At 38.7% G+C, this 22,081-nt stretch overlaps 3 protein-coding genes across 3 annotated transcripts in view; 2 read left to right on the top strand and 1 right to left on the bottom strand.

The window, feature by feature from the left end:
- The window catches only part of SOSTDC1 (sclerostin domain containing 1), a 91,582-nt gene extending 72,176 nt beyond the window's left edge, over nt 1-19,406 (bottom strand). Inside the window, exons 1-2 of the mRNA XM_045865135.3 lie at nt 18,990-19,406; nt 8,530-8,687 (exon numbers count right to left, since the gene is read on the bottom strand). The gene's annotated coding sequence lies outside the window, so the exon portion shown is untranslated. The remainder of the gene's footprint in view (nt 1-8,529; nt 8,688-18,989) is intronic.
- The window catches only part of LRRC72 (leucine rich repeat containing 72), a 46,465-nt gene that overhangs the window by 9,924 nt on the left and 14,460 nt on the right, over nt 1-22,081 (top strand). The window contains exons 3-7 of the mRNA XM_045864613.1: nt 636-705; nt 10,680-10,761; nt 11,875-11,985; nt 19,946-20,035; nt 21,393-21,545. Coding sequence (XP_045720569.1) covers nt 636-705; nt 10,680-10,761; nt 11,875-11,985; nt 19,946-20,035; nt 21,393-21,545 — 506 coding nt within the window. The remainder of the gene's footprint in view (nt 1-635; nt 706-10,679; nt 10,762-11,874; nt 11,986-19,945; nt 20,036-21,392; nt 21,546-22,081) is intronic.
- LOC123835518 (ATP synthase-coupling factor 6, mitochondrial-like) lies at nt 14,661-15,039 on the top strand. Its single transcript, XM_045864614.3, has one exon. It carries the CDS (start codon nt 14,701-14,703, stop codon nt 15,037-15,039), a length of 339 nt encoding a protein of 112 aa, XP_045720570.1. The 5' UTR covers nt 14,661-14,700.

The raw sequence follows: 22,081 nt of genomic DNA, 5'->3' as shown, positions 1-22,081 counted from the left end.
CTAATTTTAGAATGAAAAGATATTAACTCTTAGTATATTAACCAATGAGACAATGCTCAGGACAAACTAAAAAATAAATAAATAAAAGTTGTTTCTGTCATATAGCTCACTGAAATTGACTCTGAAAATTGAGGGACAAAATGTCCTACTCCACGTTTAATAAATCAATTTTAACAATAAAAAAAAAAAATACAACGTGGCCAAGATCTGGACAAGCCCAAAGTAACAACCTTGCAGACGTTGTCCAAGTAGGAACCAATAGTGTTTCGACATTTAGGCGCAAATCCAATGTCTTCCACACTTACTTTTCCCCCTCTGCCCTGTCCCCAGTAAAATCTTTTTTTTTTTTTTCCAATTAAGGTCCCAATAAATGTAATCATAATGAGGTGTAAATTTCTAGTAATGTGATAAAGTGTTTCCTTCAGTATTTCCTTTAAACTGGTTGACAAAAATCTTAATCCAAATGAATGAAGTTTTAATGATGGTATTTCGGAAATTAGTAGGTAGATGTGCCAACAATTATGAAAGAACAAAGAGAGAGGCCTTTCCAGTTATTCCAAAGTCCTACTATATAACCCACCTTACCCATGAATAAATTAATTATTGCTAATGCTTACTTTTTCTTTCCTTTCCAGGGATCTGACAGAGGTCATCGATCTATCTAGGTTTAAAAAATTAAAATACTTATGGCTACAGCACAACAAGGTAGTGTTATATTTTATCTTTAAATAGCTCTGTAACTAAATCACTATCTATTCTCATGTTTATAATGGAATTAGTCTTTAAAAGTATTAATATTTTATACTCCTAACTTTAGGTAAGAAACTTTATACACACACACACATGCATATACTGCTATATCGACTAGCACAATTTGTGAGATGTTATCAGATTGCAACTTTACTTTCGTCTCTCATGTCCTGTCAAAACTGCCCAGTGGAGGTTATTTCTTCCTGGACTCCTGGAAGAAAACCTCGACAGTCTTAGTGACTTTTCTCATCTCTCTTATGTAATTCAAAATCTTATAGTCCACTGGACTCCTAGTCATGGTTCCAGTTCAGAAATGAGACTGTCAGGGCGCCTGGGTAGCTCAGTTGGTTAAGCGTCAGACTCTTGGTTTCAGCTCCAGTCAGGATCTCATGGATCATGAGATTGAGCCCTGAGTAGGGCTCTGTGCTCAGCGGGGAGTCTGCTTGAAGATTTTCTCTCTGCCCCTCCCCACACTTGCTAGCTAGCATGAGTGCTAAAATAAATAATAAAAGTCTAAAAAAATAAAATAGGTCTTAAAATAAATAAATAAATAAATAAATAAATAAATAAATAAATAAATAAGTCTTTAAAAAAGGCAATGAGAATGTTTAGAAGAGTATATTAATTCACTTTCAATCTTCATTTGTAAATGAGACATCTCCCTACATCCCCTTGCTTATCCAGCTGGGGTTGACTGCAGGTGCCTTTTTCATTAGCTAGGAAGGTGTACCTGGTTGTTTTCCTCTCCTTTCCCTCTCCCCAGCCTTACCCAAGGTTGATATGGAATTAGGAGGTGTGGAGGAAGGGCTGGAGAGAAACAAAGTTCTTATCTGATCTGTACCATCTGGTACTAACAGATCTTCAAAGTCAACTTCTTTTCTCTCAATGGATTATTCAGAAGTAGGTTTCTTCAACTCTAATTCCTCTTCGCTGGCCACTCCTGACTTCCCCTCCCCTTTTATCCCAGTCGTACCTACAAGTGACAGTCCCTGGGCTGTGGCAGACTACTCTCTTGGGCGGGATTCCTTGTAAAGTACCCCAGATCAATATGCCTTCCGTGGCCTGGCATGCACTTTCCAGCACTCACACACCTTTGTCCGGCTGTCAGAAGCCAAGGGAGGTGGTTACCTCCCAGCTGCTACCCAAGCTGATCTAGTTTTCTCAGGAATTGCCAGACATTAAGCCAACATGTCCCCAACTGCAAGGAGCTCTCGTCAAGGTCACTGAGTATGGCCCTTAAAGCTTCTCTTAGAGGCTAAGGTACAGGAGGCGATGCCCTCCCACTGTGGGTGTCTGACTGGGGCTCCAAGTTCCCTCCACGGCAAAGAGCAGGGCTGAACTAAAATGCAAATCCAAACAATCATTAGAGTTAACTAGTCAGTTGGTTATTCTCAACTCTCAAAAATTTGACGTTCCAACAGCTTGTATTTTTGTTCGTTATAAATTGATGATCCAGTCTGAACATTTTGAATTTAGACTTTCAAACACTAGTTGATTAGAAAGAATTTCACTTTTCAGCAGTCGTCTGCTTGTCAACAGTAGCCCAGACTCACAGCCCTGAATCCCTGAGCAGCCGTGTTTATAAAAGCATTGCAATATTACATGGCATTTTCAGTCTTCTTTTTTTTTTTTTTTTAACCAACTAAGTGGGAAATGGAAAATGAAAGTGCTTTTCGTATTAAGTGTAAGCATAAATCTCATAAGCTTGAAATCATTTCTAGGAGAATAAACGCAATTACCTTCAAGACCCAGGCGACTAGCTACTGAAATGGAAAGTGCACGCACCACTTAAGGGCACAGGAGTTTAAAACTCTTTTAAACACCCTGCCAGAAATTATCCTGGGTCACAGTGTGTGACCTCTGATTAGAAAAAGATGGAAATCATCAAAAGCATGGCACAAATGACTAATCTTTGTTTTCCACGTGTGCCTCTTGTGAGGGTTCAGTTCTTAAGGGAAGAACATGGGGGAGATATAATTAGGATTTTTAAAACTATTTTTTGGCTTTTGGTAGTGAACACCACCCCATCTCCAGCCATTGAATTTTCATACAATTGACACAGATACATTAGGTCCATAGGAAGGGATTGTATATGCTGCCAACTATTTCACTTTCTTCTGTTTCTAAAGGGCAGTGGGTGGGGAAGGAATGCAACAAGAGGCTGAATTCTCTTCTTGTGCTTGGCTCTTTCTGTTCAACAAACTAACTATATTATTTCCAAAATCATCATCATTTAACTTTGTTCTTTACAATAACAGACTTATTTAGTTCATAGAACACTGAAAGGACAAGCTATCCAAAATAAGTTTTAAGTGTTACTTGGGTAAGTAAAAAAGCTCATGTGAGTTTTCCTATTGGTCAGTAATTGACTGGTTGCTAAGCTGCCTGAGTACTCACATTTCATGAAAAATTAAAGTCTTGGTGCGCCTGGGTGGCTCAGTCAGTTAAGCATCTGCCTTTGGCTCAGGTTGTGATCCTGGGGTCCTGGGATCGAGCCCCGCATCGGGGTCCCTGCTCAGCGGGAAGCCTGCTTCTCCCTCTCCTCCCCGCTTGTGCTCTCTCTCGCTATCTCTGTCACTATCTGTCTCTCTCTCTCAAATAAATAAATAAAATCTTTAAAAAAAAAGAAAAATTAAAGTCTTATTCAGAATCCCAAACTCTGGTGAGCATATTAGCTATGAGAGTACTTCACCAAAATTCATATGTAAAAATTTGATTATTACTTTTCTTTAAAATCGAGACAGCACTAGGATCACCACTAAGAAGTCATTATACCAACACAGAAATGGTGTGGAGAAATATGGTGAAAAACATTAACATTGACATAAGAATGTAAATATTTAGAATTGCAACGTTTTGTTAACAATGGTCTGAATTTGTGATCAGCATTGTTCTTAAACTAGTGAATATCTTAAAATTACCCTCTATTTGGGAAAAATGAAGGCACAAAGTAGTAAAATGAACCCGTCTTTGTTGTTTATTCATTTATTCAACCAGTTATTCTGTTGAGGTGTATGTACTGGATATTATTGGTTGTCCATTCAGTATCTATTTTCTCCTTTTACCTATCCAGCAGAATCTGGACTTAGGTTTTGGTATATATGTCTCCTTTTTACTCAGGTAGGTGACCCCATCCCCAGTTCCAGGGAGTGGATCCTGAACTGTCTAAGCCATTCAGTATAGTCCCATCATCCTTGTGAGTAGCTAGTCAATGAATGGGAACATATCCCAATTATGGTAACGGAGACATAGAATCTGCAGGGAGGTTTTGTGAGGGGCTTCCTCATTCCTAAAAGAGAGCACTAGAAGAGAGGTCCCTCATTTCCCTGATGTTTTCTTGCCTGGATGTGAAGCAGGAACCATCCCATCACCCTGAGAATGTATGTGACATTTAGAGAAAAGCACAGCCCAGAGAATCATTGCAATACTAAGAGTGAGGCTCTCACAACCACTGAACTTCTTGGTATGTGAGATCATAAAGGTTCCATTTATTAACGGGCCAGTTTGAGTTGAGCTCAGAGATTACCTGGCGCCAAAAGCCTCCTACCTGATGTGGCCTGTTCTGTACTTGCGTTAGGCCATTGATAGAATATGTAACAATAAATGTGACGGTACCTGTTCTGATAAGAAAATTAAGGGCAGAGGGAATGGCTGTGCTTTGGTGAGGGCACAGCATTTGCGAACTGCCTGGAATGGAATGCCAGAAAGTAATAGACTTGGGAGGCAATGAACACAGTTTGATGTATTTGGAACCTAGCACGCTAGGAGAGAAGGCACTTCTCCCCATTATTACCTAGTGGGTGATCAAACTGGAGCTTCTGGTCTGACCCTGGACTAGTAGATGAAGTAAGTACAAGTTGTTTCCCATGTCCCATCCTTGCTAGATTTGCTCAGGCAACTCTGGTTCCTTCAGGATACTCTCTGAGGGCTTACTTGCTCCTTGTACGGCATCGTCAGTCGCTAGTTCTGAATCACCTCCATTTCCGGGTCACCTTTTGCTCAGCTCCCCTCACAGAATCAGTGGGAGGCAGCTGCTCTTAGATGTATATTGACTGAGGCCTTCTAAAGGCTCCCTTCCTTGTCTCGTCTTCCAGTAAGCCTGACCGAGGGAATTTTAGGTCACCGTCCATCCTTTCCAACCTTCCATGAGAAGTAGAGTGACTTGCCTTTAACACTACAATTTCAGATGGTCTATTCATTTGATCCATTTGTGTTTGGGCTCATCACCTCAAAAATTTTCTTTTACACATATTCAATAATGAACTCATAATGCTGGCGCCACAATGGTGGTATTCTTCCATTTCTGGAAGAACTAGCAGTCCTTTGGTATATTGCATTTGGCTCAGATTAGAATAAGCATGTGATTAGACCAAGCAACAGTCCAAAATGGAATCTGAGTTTCTGCCATGTAGCAAAGACCAAAGAGGTGACAAATTTTACAAACCAAGTTCAAATAAAAATACCTCTTCTGGCAAAATCATTGTTTTTAAACTTCATCATCTAAAAAATCATTGAAATGCTTATTTATAATACCGTGTTCCATACTAACTGACCAGAGAATGCTCTGATTAAAATTTAAAAAATCACTTTAAGAGAGATCCTGGACTCATTCTTCTATGCCATTAAGATATGTTACTGTTTCCCAAGATGAAGCCAGAGAAACAAACCGTAAGAGACTCTTAATCTCAGGAAACAAACTGAGGGTTGCTGGAGTGGAGAGGGGTGGGAGGGATGGGGTGGCTGGGTGATGGACATTGGGGAAGGTATGTGTTGGGGTGAGCACTGTGAATCGTGTAAGACTGATGAATCACAGACCTGTACCCCTGAAACAAATAATACATTATATGTTAATAATTAAAAAATATATATATGTTACTGTTTCCTATCTCCTAAGCAGTCAGCACATATTGAGAATTTGGTAAATAGCACAAATTTGTATATATTAGAAAGGAACACTAATGTACAAAATTAGCAAATCACAATTTAAAAAATGAAATAATCATTTTTAATGTGCTATGTTAAATAGTTGTAAAGAATTCTTCGAATTACTACTTTTTTCCAAGTATCTTTACAACATACATCATGGAATTTTAGTTGATTCCTTCAATAAGGTTTAGGTATCTACATATTTATTTATTCATTTATACATAACATACTTTGTTCTAAAAAACGAGTTAGAGCCACACAAATCCCATAGTAGAGCACAAGAGCTATTAAAGAATAAAATGAACTAGCATGCATTCCACATAATTTGGGCTCTTACATGTTTCTGTTGCCTCAGGGCAACCTTAATTCTATCCTTTATGTCAACTTTGTTGAAAGAATTATATTTTGCCAAATATTTAAAACCTCTTCAAAAAAAGTAAATCAACATAAATAACCTAAATAAGGCTTCACTGCATGCTTGTGAAATTCATAGATATCTACACTATATATCTAGTTATGATTTAAAATGATTTAACCTTAAAATAAGGTAATAATAGTACTCATACCTCATGAGTTTGTTGTGAAGATTAAATAAGTATATATTTAATATATATATATATATATATATATATATACCATCGAGAAGATGTTAATTTGAAAATATTTTGAATAGAAAATATTAGTAGTTTGAGCAATGGAAAATTTTAGATTGAGTATTGGAAAATATTCCATATGCCAATATATACAATTTTAGTTTGTTCCTTCAATAAGGTTTGGGTACATATATATTTATTTATTCATTTAATACCAAATATACCTTGTTCTAAAAACAGCTTAGAGCATTTGAAAAATCAAATGATTTTTAAGGTGCTATTTTAAATATTTGTAAAGAATTTTTTGAATTGCTACTTTTTTTCCAGTAGCTTTACAACATACATTATGGAATTTTAGTTGGTTTAGTATATGTATAGTACTTTGCCGGACATATATGTTGAGAGATGAGTTTTCTATTTTTTCCCATTTTATGCCAAATATTTTTGAATGTATTTTAAGCATGATTTTTGGTGAAAGACATTGCTGAAATAGTAGAAAAAAATAATTTATAGAGTATTTTCCATTACTCAAACTAACAATATTTTCCATTACTTCAAAGTATGTTCAAAATGAATGTCTTCTGGTTACTTTATATAGAGGTTCCTCTATTTTAATGAACCCAATTATGATGTACTATATGACAGTTTTTGATCTGAGAATCAGACAGACTTGGATTTGCATCCTTGCTCTGTTACCTTGAGAAAGTTGTTTAACTTCGCTGAGCCCAGTTTCCTCCTAGGTAAATAGGGATAAAACAAGTAACACAGGGCTATTGTAAGCATCATATTGGATAATGTCTGTGAAGCCATCTAGCTAGGGGCCAACTGATAACTAGCAATTAATCAGGATGACTCTCCCCTCTTCCCTTGACTCTAAATCAGCAGTTCCCAACAAGAAGTGACTTTGCACGCACACACACACACACACACACACACACACAATCTTTCCCTTACAGCGGACATATGGCAATCTCTGGAGACACTTTTGATTGTCCCAAGTGGAGTGTGTGTGTTCTACTGGCATCTAGTGGGTAGAGACTAGATTTGCTGTTAAACATACTACAATGAACAGGACTGCCCTCCCAACCCCAACAAAGAATAATCTGGCCCTACATGTCAATAGTTAGAGAGGTTGAGAAGCCCTGTTCTAAAAGAATGCCTCCTTAATTTTAAATTCATGCTGGCATATTTTTTTCTCCACTAGTACCTCAGGGGCTACCTGTAAGTGCTTTACATTAAATGGAAGTACTCTCAGCTCTCTCTATCTCTCTCTCTCTAAAAAATAATGGTTAAGTAATAATTGCTCTTGTTTATTGAGCACTTATGTCCGAGCCCTGAATTAAAATAAATGTTTTGTGAAATGTCACATTCAATATAAATCCTATGGTGATCCTTCAAATTAATAGTGTAGATTTTTCTAAATGGATAATTATAACACTATATATATTTTATATATACCATTTACTTTAACAATGGCTTGAGTGTCAGAACCATCAGCATGTCTTCCAGTTCTCATTCCTAGATGTTGACTTCAACAGCTTGCTACATTGCAGTATCTATTCAGTCCTGTGAATTCTACCTTGGACCTGTCTCTCAATTCCCTCTACTTTTCTTCTCCCATTGCAATTACTCTCCTCTGGGACGCCACATAGTCTTCTGAATTAGTGTAACCCCCTTCTCATTCAACGCCTGCCATTATACTTACTCTCCCTTCTAAACCATGTTCTTCCCTGCCAATTTCTTTCTAAAATAAAATTAGACAGTCACAGTCCTCTGCACAAAATCTTGTAATAGCTTCCAGGGTCCTCATGAGCTAGCTTTATCTCTTTCCACTCCATTCTCCTACCCATCCCACCCAACAAACCATGCAGTCTTGAAGTCCCAGTAGTCATGGCCCAAAGATTATTAATGCTCTTGGGAAAACCATGATTCTATAATCAAGATGAAACTATGGAGTTTATTGGTATTCTTCATGTGTTAATAAGTAATGCAAGAGGAATTAAAGTCTTGAGTCATTAGAAACGTTCTGTTGATGTGTGTTCGGGCAGGCAACTGGAAGAGAAGGGAAGGAGTCATGGTTCCAGCTCGGGTTTGTTGTCTATACTTGTGTCAGGTGTGGCTACCATTCGATCAGGGAGTGGTGAGCGGAAGGAAGGATGGAAGGCAATGAGTTGCCGTCAGGAGGCCAGTAGGAAGAGGAGAAAGGCAGAGGCAGCCAGTTGGGACCCCCACACCCTCTTTGCGTTGCATGGTCTCCTACCTGGGAGGAACGTAGTCACTCTCGTGATGTAAGAAAAGCTGTGGGAAATTGCTGGTGGTCCTCCTGCATGAGGGCTGACATAATTGGGTGCAGATGAATCTGTGAAATGATGAGATGAGCAGCACACGTGCCTTTTATAGCCTCATAATTTGTGAATGCTGCAAACGCACATTAAAGAAAAACGCATTAAAAGAAATCAGTTTTGAGACTTTGCATACAAACCTAAAATAGCTTTTCTGAGCTATGTCTCAGGACTAAAATTTGCAATAAATCCTCTAAATCAGATGCATCGGCATCTCTCTGAGTCAATCCATGGAAGGCCAAAACAGTTCTACTTAACTGATAACGATAATCGCTATGATAAGTTTTAATAAACTCCTAAAACTAGTTTATAATCATGAGCATATACTTCTGTATAGAAAGTACTAAGCACGTGGTCAGTAACTACTTAATGGGAATGTTCTCCCTGATAGATCCTGTATTAGGTAGAAAGATCGCCTTGTATTTAACTTACCTGCTGCTTTTAGAAGATACCTGGCCTCACCTCCATGGCTCTACCATCCTTATAACTCAAACAAATTGTTAAATTGTATAGAGGTCATAGAGTCAATATATTTTTTTTAAAACAGAGTTCTCCTTGCAAAGTAACAGTCACTTCTGACCCTCAGTCTAGAGTTGAAGACCCCGTTTCTTGTATACAGTACTTCATTTGGGGAATTTTCAAGACTGCTTTTGACTATTTGCAGTTCATAGAACTAAATTTCGAATCTAATCTTAAAAGTAAGATATGAGGGGCACCTGGGTGGCTCGGTCAATTAAGCATCTGCCTTCGGCTCAGGTCATGATCCTGGGGTCCTGGGATCAAGCCCTGCATCGAGCTCCCTGCTCATACTATATCCCAGAGGAAGGGCTCCATCCCAGGATCCTGGGATCATGACCCCAGCCAAAGGCAGACCCTCAACGACTGAGCCACCCAAGCATCACTTTGGGGATGTTTTTAAAATTTTGTTTATTTATTTATTTGAGAGAGAGCACGTGCACATGAGCAGGGGGAGGGGTAGAAGGAGAGCGAGAATCTCAAGCAGACTCCCCTCTGAGTGTGAGCCCCGAGCTTGGTCTTATGACCCTGAAATCATGACCTAAGCCAGGCGCTTAGCCAACGGAGCCACCCAGGCGTCCCTCAAGCATGGTTTGGTATGCCCTGTTGGACAAGGGCTGATGCTTAAGAATGACTGGAAACGTGGGACGGCTGGGTGGCTCAGTCGATTAAACGTTGGCCTTCAGCTCAGGTCATGATCCCAGAGTCCTGGGATGGAGTCCCACATCGGGCTCCCTGCTCAACAAGGAGCCTGCTTCTCCCTCTGCCTGCCACTCCCCCTGCTTGTGCTTGCTCTCTCTCACTCTCTCTCTCTCTCTCTGACAAATAAATAAAATCTTAAAAAAGGGGGGGAGGGATGAGCCTGGGTGGCTCAGGCATTAAGCGTCTGCCTTCAGCTCAGGTCATGATCCCAGAGTCCTGGGATCGAGCCCCACATCGGGCTCCCTGCTCAGCGGGAAGCCTGCTTCTCCCTCTCCCACTCCCCCTGCTTGTGTTCCCTCCCTCGCTGTCTCTGTCAAATAAATAAATAAAATCTTAATTTAAAAAAAAAGATCAGAATTGCACCAGGGAGAAAGTCACTCAGGCAAGAGAAGGCATGACTCCTACACAGATGCGGAAATGGCTTCAGCATTGAGGAGAAAGCCCCTGGCACATACCAGTCCCTAAATAATGTGCGATGGTGAGTTAGTGGGTATGGGGGGCCAGATCCACTGCCAGGGGCAGAACTGTGAGAAGCAAGGTTAGAGCAAAGGGGTCAGGCCAGATTACAGAGGCATGTAAAACTATGCAAGAAGTTTGGGAGAGACAGGATGAGAGGTTTGTCTTCAATTAGCTGAAAACAGCCTTTTCATTGCAATGCCCTCAAAGACAATCCAGATGGAAATTCATAGCCCAGACCAAATGGTCAGAAATCATCATAAGAGCAAACATCAAACTTCTATGATCTTATTATAATTTTATAAATATATATACTCACATTTATTTATAGATATATAGATATATATACACATATAATTACTATAGAAAGTATATTATTCTCTTTCATTTTCAGCTCCAGGGAATAACGTTTTTAACTAGAAACTATTGTCTGGTAGAGCTGTATCTGAACAACAATGCCATATTTGACATAGGAGGTATGTCTTAAATGTTTGCTGATTGAATAGATTTTCAATTGAGTAATAACTGGTAATTATCGTACTGCTAATGGTATGCAAAAATCTATTTGAACATTTCTGTTGAAAATATGTGATGAAATCCATTTTTTAAAATGTTCTTATTTACATTTCATTTTGAAAAATGTGCTTCGGATTACAGTGTTAATGTAATATTGTCATGTGCCTCATTCAAAATGTAGAAGAATCTTTTTTTTAAATAGAAGTTTTGCCATCCTCCTGCACAGTTGGACACAAAGTGGGTATTAGGGAAGCGAATTTTAACAATATTTGGGAGCATTAATAAACATAACTTTATAAATGGTCTTAATGTTTTCAATGGCTATAATTTTTACCAGCCAAATTCTTTCTCTTTTCACTCTGAGTTAATTTTACATGTGTAACTATCTCTAAGTTGACAATTTAAGTCAGGTACAGAAGTACATGATGCACTAGGATCATGAAATACAAAGAGATACAGCACAAAACATTTGTTTTAAATATCATGTATCATAGAGTCAAAATGTCATAAATTTTAAGATCCACAATGATTCTATGTACCATGGAGAAAGAAAATCTTGCCAATTGAACTATGATGTGGCTTTGTAAAGACACAACCCACTTTCATTTCTGTTAAAAATGTGGGAATATGTGAAATTTAGAATCAACAAAAGTGATATGAATATGTGGCTTCCTGTTGTGTAAAGAAAATATTAAGTTGAGCAATTTGGGGGAAGGTATTGAGTTAAGTGAGCAATGTTTCCCTTGATTGGCCTTCTGAACCTAACACTGGCCAAACAAAACACAACAAAAAGAAGAGTATGGAAAATAACCCCTCTGAAATCAAACAAAAAAAAATTATTGCTACAGAGAAAAAAACAGAAAACAATAATAGTGGAAAGAAGTTGGCTCTCCATGTCCACATCACACTCAATTATTCGAATTCTTGTGCTTTGTTGTATTCTTAATGATAAATCACATTATTATTAATAATGACTCCTTGTACCAGCTGAAATGTATTCTTTGCTTTTGTTTAGTTAGCATGTTTAATTAGCATTAAAAATGTTTAAAATCTTGTAAAAAAATGTCTTTCAGGCCTGCACTCTCTGCCTTCATTGTACTTACTTCTGCTACACCACAATGAGCTAACAAACATTGACGCCACAGTGAGGGAACTAAAGGGGATGCCAAATCTGAAGATCCTAAGTATTAGTTTGTTTGTTTCTATGGCCATAAGTTAAAACAGTAATAACACAGAGGACAGGTGTCATTTTTTTAAGTTTAAAATCGATCAGTGTTTATAGCAAAATACTTAAATATTCTTGAAAATAAGATTTAATCTTACTCTCTTTTAAAACATGTTGTTGCAAGAATAACAGGTGAAAAAAATGTTTTGAGAGATGACATGGCATGCCAAAGGGAAGTGACGAAAGCAACAAAGTTTTACCTGTTTAAATCTGTGTGTTTGGTTTTATCTCAGAAGTAAGTTTTAGCACGCATTCTGTGATTCCATTTACATGACATGTCCAGAATAGACACACCTATGGAGATAACCACACTGAGCACTAACTATTTTTAAATACATTCTTGTTTGTCCAGGACTGGGGGACAGAGGGGACCGGGGAGCCATAGCTAACGAATAAGGGGTTGGGGTTCTTCTAGGGGTGATGAAAATGTTTTACAATTGACTGCTGTGATGGTTGCACATGTCTTCGAATATACAAAAAACATGAATTATATACTTACAATGGGTGAATCGTGTGGTATATGAATTATATTAATAAAGCTGACACCAAAAGAAAAAAATTAAGTTTTTTTTAAGTTTTCCAGTGGGTAAACAGCAAATTTTATTCATGTATATTGAATCACACCCAGCAAGGAGGTGACCTACATAGTGGAAAAAAGTGTGAAATGGGTTGGAAAAATAAATAATACAAAGTTCTTGCTCAATAAGCTTATAATCTTGAAGTGTAAATAACCCATGCACGATTGCAACAGAGGATAAATGTTTCTGGGTGTACCAAGGGAAAAGACACTCAGACCGATGAGTGGGTTTCCAAATTTGAGAGTTAGGAGACTTGTTCATATAATGTCATGAAATAGATGTGGGGTTTTTTTTCCTATTCATTTTCTATTCATTTCTCAGAATTGCCTGAAACAATGTTTTGAATATGGGCAAACTGGCGTTGATGGTGAAGGTTCTGATCAGATCGATATATAGAGTAATTATAGTTTTCATATGCTTTCAGTGCTAATCAGGAACATCTACTGTACTGAGGAGAAATGACTCATGTGCTTATACGTAGATTGTTCAAACCCAAATATTAAAATTATACCAAGTTCATGGGATTCCATGTTTTTGTTTTTGTTTTTGTTTTTTGTTAATCTAAAATCGTGTTGATTTTCCCTTTGGAAAGAAGTTGGAGACAGATATTCATAAACATACAATAATCTGAGTTGATTCCCACATCCCACATCTCCCCTCAGCATATCCACTCAGACCAGAAACTGGGCAATTGGTCAAGACCATCCACCCTCCCTCACCGTCCTTACTCACTCACTAGTTAAACTATGTACCTATCACCAGCCTTTCTTCTCTGCTCCCCCCCATTTAAATGGGTTTTCATTATCTCTGGTTACTTCCCATCTTGTTCTTCTCAGAGCACAGGTCCAAGGGGCGCATTTCTATTGACTACACACAGGATGATGTCCCCTGGAGCTGGCAACATGGCCGCCTTGCCACCTTAGACATCTTTTAACATGCAAATAATCCCATGCTTATTTTTGAAACGTGATAAGGTCTATGAAAGACTCAGGACTGGCCCGTGTACTGGAATTACCTGGCCCTTGGGTGCTGAGCAAACACTTCTGTGATGAAAAGACTGACTATGCTAGATCTGGAACTCTCACGTATCTTCATTTTTCCATAAAATGGGCTACTAGCTAGCTCTCAGGATCACCTCAATTATTAAGCTAACTCTGTAAGACATGTTTTTAAAGAGCATTTCTTGACATTAATGTTATTTTGAAGCAGTGACAAAAACAAAAATAGTTTTACTGTGGATTATGTAAATTAGATGATGAATTAAGATGCTCGCAAACTAGAAAGTCTGCTAAGTAGTAAGCAGATTTTAACAACATAACTGACATTTGAAATAATAATCGTTAAAACAACAACATATCTGATTGTCTTTCCTGTTGAGAAAATGCTTTATTATTATAGTCTCATTTAAATCTTCACAGCAATCCTATGACGTGATTAGAATGATTTCCTCTTGAGTGGTGGGAATGCAAGTCTCTGAGCTTTAACCAAATGACTAAGAAATGTTGAAACTTAAACGCACGCCTTGTTTCTTTGTTTCACATTTATTCATTCACTTGTTTAATAAATATTTATCATTTATTCATTCATTCAGTAAATATTTATCATGCATTCACTATGTCACACTGTAATACATGGGGACACAGAAGTCCCATGGTTTATGGTTTTATAACATTCAGCCTAAATATTTTTAGAGAGCTGAAGGAGCTTGATATGAAACTAATTGGAAGATGTGCTAAATGTAAGAACTCAATAATTTAAGCAAATTTATTTTACAATACAAGATTTGGAAGTTAGCAATCAAGGTTGTCCTATCATAGTCAACAGGATTATGCCCTGAAGGAAGGTGCCTGGCCCGGGAGTGAGCAGAGTCTGAAATCCAGTCCATGCCTCCCTTGTTAAGCGTGTGTGCGTGAACACAGAATTGTGTCAGCCCTGAGGTAGTGCCTTTTCTAGTTCTCTGAAAGGCTGTTCTGCCAGCCTGGTAGTATAATGTCCCTATCATTACTTGTCACAATAGTTCAAGCGACCTCTACTTAAAATCATAGTGATTGTGGCAGACTGCCTCTGAGACGTTTCCTGTCCGTAACAGAATCACCATGATTCTCCAGAGGCTCTTCACGTTCTCTTCTCTCATTCGGTCTGCAGTCTCAGTTCATTTGAGGAGGAACATTGTTGTTACAGCGGTGGCATTTAATAAGGAACTTGATCCTGTACAGAAACTCTTCGTGGACAAGATTAGAGAATACAGAACTAAGCGACAGGCATCTGGAGGACCTGCTGATACTGGCCCAGAGTACCAGCAAGACCTAGAGAGGGAGCTTTTGAAGCTTAAGCAAATATATGGTAAGGCAGACATGAATATGTTCCCGGACTTCAAATTTGAAGACCCTAAATTTGAAATCATGGAAAAACCCAGTCCTGAAGAAAGAATGTAAAATTGATTTGGTAATTTGTCCTAGATTAGTTGTACAACTGTATCAGAATAAACATACATTTCTCAGCAAAAAAAATAATAATAATAAATAAAATAAAATCATAGTAATTGTAATTCAAGTTACATAACTACAGTGGTTCCAACTGAGAATCTTTGTAGTGAGATCTTTTTTTTTTGAAATGGAGCGAATGCTCTGTCCAATTTCCCAAAAAAAGCATTTTTAGAAAAGTTTTGGTAGCAAATAATGCACTTGACCCATTTTAGTTAAAGATATTATATGGGAAAATTGTTCCCAAGTACTAGACTACTAATTGTATTTGGGCAGTAATGTGCCCAGATTCAGTTTCTGTGAGCCTCATTTGCAATCACAGATTAGATTCAGCTCATTAATTAACATGAGAGATCCATGCACTTTCAAGTGTTAAAATTTTTGCCTTTTCAAGCCCTAAAACCGTATAAAATGCTAAAGTGTTGTTATTATTCCACTCCAATTACAAGGTCTTCAGAGGGTGAGAAAATAGCCTGGAGGGGAAACCTTCAATCCATTTCAGCATTTTCCCCTCCACTGGCATTTATGAGGAGGATTGCCAAGAGATGGCCCAGGAGACACAGGGCTGGGAGCTTCAGGGAGGCCTAACGCAGCTGCCGAGTGTGAGGTCCTGGAACCTGAATTCCCGACTTCCAGGCTGAGTCAGGAGGGCCCCACCTCTTCTCTCCAGGCGGTCTACCTTTCCACACCCTTCCTCTCCAGCTCTGTTTTCCTCTTCCCTCCCTTTCTGCAAAGTCTTTCTAAGTCAGGATCTACTTCCTGGCTGATGACTTTCCCTGACCTCCGGTCTCTGCCTTTCCCAGCACATGGGGAAAACACCACCACCAGCAGCCACAAAATACTTTCTCCTGTTCCTAAAGTTTTACTCTCCTCATTTCTCTCAAGCTTTCTTTGTTTCATTAAGCTCCACTGTTGGAAAGTACACTTAGACACCTGCGTTCCTTAATTTTTAAGAGTTGCTTCCTAGCAATGCTTTAAGGATTCACCATAAGAGACAGGGTGCCCCTTTCAGGAGAGGGTCTCCATTTTCTTCAGGTTCTGCTCTTAAACGTTTTCTTTCCTTCTTCACTTGGCCCCAGTCCACTGCTGATGGCAAATAGCCAGGGGCTGAAGAGGGACACTGAGATCAGGGTGGGACTATGATCTCAGTGGTCTCTTCATTTAAGCCTCTACCTTAAATGCCCTTCAAGATGGGACAACTCCTCCCAAACAACAAAACAGAACAATCACCAAATAAAAAGACCCAACTGGGTCTTTGCTGTTTGTGTTGAAGAAGAGAATATTCTGACCCCTCCAACCCTCTTCATCCCCTGCTTTAGTCCAAGCTCGCCTTTCAAAAATCGGGGATGATTTCCATATTCAGTACAAGCATATGGTGTGCAGTGGCCCACAGATTTTAAAGCCAGATGGTGGTAACAATGGAGATGCTGACCTTATTAAGTAACCTTGAGCGAGAACCTCAGAATCGTAGTGTCTGACCATTGACAGCTGAACTCACTCCTACAGGCTGTTCTGCATAGACATAGAACACAACTGCTTTTAACTTCTCTGTATCATTTTCCCCATCTATTAAAATGGATGTTTGGGGGCACCTGGGTGGCTCAATCGGTTAGGCGTCTGACTCTTGATTTCAGCTCAGGTCATAATCTCAGGGTCGTGGGATCAAACCCCGTGTCAGGCTCCGTGCTTAGCAGAGTCTGCTTCTCTCCCTCTCTCTTTCCCTCTGCTCCTCCCCATGCACTCTCTCTCTCTCTCAAGTAAATAAATAAATCTTTTTAAACAGTGGATGTTTTGGTACATTATCAATCACATCAATTTTCTTCAAAGGTGGTCTTAAACCATCATTTAAATGATGGTTCTTAATTTAGCTTTTAAAGTTTTAAAAAATTGACTGAAGTCAACTATTTAGATTACTTTTTTCTCCTCTGTTTCAATAATAAGTAGCTTCATACATGTGACTCATGTAATTCAAGCTTGTGCAGGAAGGTAGTACAGACATTTTGATATATTATTGGATAGATGTAAATTGCTTAGACTCAGAATCCCAAATTAAGATAAGCAAGACAGTGCTGGCGCCACCGAGGTGTACTCTGTAAGTAGCCTAGAGGGAAAGTGGATTAAATAGTATTAACCTATTGAAAGTGAAAGTGTAAGCAATTTCGCTTCATAGTTTCTAAAGGAATGTGCCCATACATCATGGAAAGCTTTCAGAACTTTCAGACACAGGAAACGGATTTCATATCTGAGAAACTTAATTTATGGTAATTTTACAGCATCAATCCAAAACTCATAAATCCAAAATGTTAAATGTTTAATAGTATGAAGGGGGGGAGAAAGAGTTGAAAATAAGATTACTTCTTTCTAAAACTTAAGAGCAAAGAAAAAAGTGAAAAATCTTAAAGGTGAGATGCCTCTCAAATTATTTAATTCTATTTTTTTAAGTTAATTTAAGCAGAGGCCGGGCTAACAGCCCAGTGTTCTGACCTGCTGTCCCGTAGATTTTACATTAGGATGAGATAAACGGAGGGCCACAATAAGCTCATCAAGTTTTCAGTATTGGGGACACGTTCTTAATAAGTCATGTAACAGCAGTAAATCTAAATTTGATGTTTTGTTTCGCTAAAGCTAGAAGGTTTTCAATTTACATAAAGAAGTGACTTAACTGAAGACTAGGAGAAGAAGCCATGAAAAGAAATGAACTTGGAATGTTCTCAGAGGGAAACGAGTATGAAGGGGAGGCAGAGTAAATGTCATTGGTACATGTCCTATGAGCATCATAGGCAGACTCGACTCCCGGCTGCTTGAACGCACAATAGGGTAATGAGTTGTCAGATGTGATTCTCCAACACAGCAACCGCAGAGCAGACTTCTGCAATAAAGCCTTTGTGACTTTTTCTTCCTCCTAAACTCTCATTAACAACGATTGTGTTTTGCTTTTCCATCACTGAAGGAGGTTCTTTTCTCTTTCTGGCTCAAACTACAATGCATGATCCCTGTGGATCTTTTAAAATCTGTCCTTATTACTGGTTTAATATACATCCGTTCTACTCTCTGTCCAGTAGTTATAATTATTGGTTACCACTTTAAATTCATTCCCTTTAAGATTAAAATGTAAACCCTTTTTGTCGCTTGAGAAATCTTGCGAATCATCCATTTCATTGTCCCTCTCCTTTCCACCACTGCATACACATTCCCTCTCTTTTTAAATTCTTGGTTGCTCCTGGCTCTCCAGTTTCTTTTATGCCTTCCTCATTCTGAGAGCTTTTGTTTATGAGCTACCAGGTGTCTTCCATTGCCTGCTTTAAGTCCTTCTAAAGTTCAGGTTTTCCACAGGGAAGAGCGATATGTAATGATTTCATTAGCCAGAAAAGTTTGTGTTTATATGATAAATATCAAAATGTTTTATAATCTACAGGGAAAACATTTACATGATTAACTTTTTCAGTTTTTAGCAAAAATTCTCGTGCTCTAAGCACGCCCCCGTCTTCTTTACGTTGCCAATTGTTCTTTCCTGGGCTTCTAATGATTGATATTTTCGTGCTTTTATCAAGCCTCTCTCTATTTTACAGTCAAACGTCACAGCACTACTCCTAAATTTAATATGTGCCATAAATGAGCCCCATTCCGAGATGTGGTCATACAATGGCTGGAACTCTTTCTACTACTGCCACCTAGTGGTTCTCCTCCCCACATGTATTTTCCAGAAGTGTCTGGAAATTCCAATGTAGGCAGAATCCAAGAGCTAAAGATGCCCTAGTGGCAATCATAATAGTGTTATTTCACATTACACTAAAGTAACCCTTTTTAATATATTCAGGGAAGAATAGAGAAGAGACTTTACTCTTTCCCTAAAAATGAAACTCTCACGATTTCTAGGTGAGGGTTTTTAGAAATGTACCTACACGTGGACGCGTAGGGCGTGTGACGTCAGCCACGCCAGGAGCTCTTCCACCTGTGTTTGCCTCCCACCTGCAGCCACCGGCAGAGACAGCATGATTCATTAGCGATCCCGGCACCTGAGCAAAGGAAGTCAGAGGCACGTGCGTCTGGCCAAAGGGAGACACGATGCAAGATCAGCACCTGCTCACCTCAGCTCCTGCTGAGATCGAAGCAGCTACTGACCTTTACGTACTCGGAACTCTGTGCAATAGTTCTAAGTGGAGAAAGAAAACTATATTAGGTCAGTGTCCTGCGTCTCTGCCCATCTCAGGCGGCACCTGTGCGATCTTTGAGACTGGAAGAAGAGAACCAAGAGAACAAATGAAAGACCAGCATCAAGACCTCCACAGAGGGATCGCCTGGGTGGCTCAGTCGTTAAGCGTCTGCCTTCTGCTCAGGTCATGATCCCAGGGTCCTGGGATCGAGCCCCGCATCGGGCTCCCTGCTCAGCCGGGAGCCTGCTTCTCCCTCGCCCTCTGCCTGCAGCTCCCTCTGCTTATGCTCTCTCTCTCTCTCTGTGTGTCAAATAAGTAAAATAAAATTTAAAAAGACTTCCCCGGAGGTGTTTTCTTGCTCTTCTTTACTAATTAACTTATGGACATGTTAAAATTTTCCTCGTTGGTGGTAGATTTGGGTCAACACTATGTATGTCCCCAGCACCTGGCACAGTTCTTAGTATATATATATATATATAGTAGGCACTCACAAAATATTTGTTGAATGAATGAATTTCACAAATGGGAAATATAAGTGCTGCTCTGAATAAGTGAAATCAGTGGGGCCACTGGTTTGGTCTGTGAAGCAGAGTTTTATATGTTCAGACGTTTTGTATTAATTCTGCAATTTCCTATATTTCATCAAGTGATAAATGAAACCAGTTTTGAAACCTGACATCTTAATTTGGATTCTTTCTTTGCAGCTCTCCACCAAAACCCTTTGTGCCAATACAACCTGTACCGTCTATATATAATCTGCCACCTTCCAGAAGTAGAATTTCTTGACCGAAAACGTAAGGATACCTCTTGCAGAGAAATATTTGAAAGGCAGTCTTATAACTCACTAGTTTAAAAATTCTGAAAGTCTTTGAAAATAATTCTCTTTGTAAGTGAAAGTTTTTCAATGATTTATTTTTGAAATTTTTGTTCTGTGAAATTTGCCCTAGGTTAGGAATTCATTTCTCTTGATCTCTGTATTGAAAAGGCCATCTAACTGAGTGTGAGAATAGGTCTCCTCATCCTGATTTTGACATGAATGTGTTGAATGCCAAATCATCTATTCCTGGCATTTTAGTGTTTTATTTCAAAAATTAGAGAATTGGACTAAATCTCTTAAGGCTTATTTAAGTTCTAAAAATTGTATTCTTTGCAATTCTCTAAATATATATATATTAAAACTTATATATTCAATGATAACTTCTTTATGAATACATCTTAAACATTGTAGATCAACTAGTATGTCTGATTTATACAAGCCGCAAAGATAATCAACCTCACCTCATTACACTTTACATTTTGGGGGAGCCTTTTTTACCTCCAAGTATATTACCCATCTCTCTACCTACCTTTCTATCTCTATAGGTTTGAACAGTCTTTTTTTTTTTTTAAGATTTTATTTATTTGACAGATAGAGACACAGCGAGAGAGGGAACACAAGCAGGGGGAGTGGGAGAGGGAGAAGCAGGCCTCCTACCGAGCAGAGAGCCCGATGCGGGGCTCAAACCTAGGACCCCGGGACCATGACCCAAGCCGAAGGCAGACGCTTAATGACTGAGCCACCCAGGCGCCCCTCTTTTTTTTTTTTTTTTTAAGATTTTATTTATTTATTTTGACAGAGAGACATAGCGAGAGAGGGAATATAAGCAGGGGAGTGGAGGAGGGAGAAGCAGGCTTCCTGCTGAGCAGAGCCAGATGTGGGGCTCGATCCCAGGACCCTGGGATCATGACCTGAGCCAAAGGCAGACACTTAACGACTGAGCCACCCAGGCGCCCCTATAGGTTTGAACATTCTTAATAATTAACTACTAACTTCCTAATGAGGATATATAAAACCTACACTTATTCCTGTTACTCCTCACATCCCTGAGGAAATGAAGGAATGTATCATAGGTTGTGATTTCAGTCATCCATGGTGATGTGTTAGAAAGTGTTTGGGGTGCATTAGGAGTATCTGTGCCTTGTGACATGATGGCATATATTGAGCATCAGTAAGATCATGGAAATAATTGTGATTGCCCTTCACAGTTTTGACAGGGTGTTCACATATAGCATAGCCCAGATAAACACATTATTGAAAGTGTTCAATTGTATTCTGAAAGCCTCTGCATCTCTATAATGCTATGCAATAACATTACTATTTGCATTTGTCAGAAGTTACAGAAGATGAAAGAAGAGCAATGATTACTATTTTTCACCATGAAAGAACTCGTATTATTCAATCAATAGCATTCAGAGGAAGAGTAGATGCCTCGTGGGATCCTAGAGCACCATTTAAGCAAAAACCAGCCCGGAGAGTACCTCCAGGTATTTTGAAAAAAGAAGAAAAATGAAATTAAAATTCCTCAGACTTTAGCTAATTTGATTATAATAGTAACTGCAATTTATAATAAGCGAAGCACCTACATAGTGAAATGAATATTTTCCAATTTTATTAGTCTAATTAAAGCAATATGCAATTTTATCTTCATGTGTTTAAATTATTAAATTAAGTAATGTGATAACAATGAGATATTATCTTGAAGTTCTTCAGTATCTAGATGTCTCAGTTAATAAGCTGTGGTTGTTACTATTACCACTATCACTGGACAATTTCACCGATTAAATCTATAAGTTGTTGATAACATGGAAAAAAATATTAAGAAGAAATAAAGATCATCTGCAATTCCTTCACCAGAAATAATCACTGTTAATGTTTTGGTTGGATTCATATACACAGTCATCATATACAAGTATAACTTGAATATCTTCAGTGATGTTTCGTTTGTTGGAATTGAATTTCTTCTATGTAACAGAAATCCAAGTTCAATGACTTAAGGAAGCAGAGATTTTTCTCACACAGC

Source organism: Mirounga angustirostris, unplaced genomic scaffold, assembly GCF_029215605.1.
Source record: "Mirounga angustirostris isolate CCGP_5_RB_7025 unplaced genomic scaffold, mMirAng1.0.hap1 SCAF_12, whole genome shotgun sequence".
In the NCBI taxonomy this organism is placed as follows: domain Eukaryota; kingdom Metazoa; phylum Chordata; class Mammalia; order Carnivora; family Phocidae; genus Mirounga; species Mirounga angustirostris.
The sequence above is the reverse complement of the archived record's forward strand: the minus strand, read 5'-3'. Positions and strand labels throughout refer to the sequence as shown.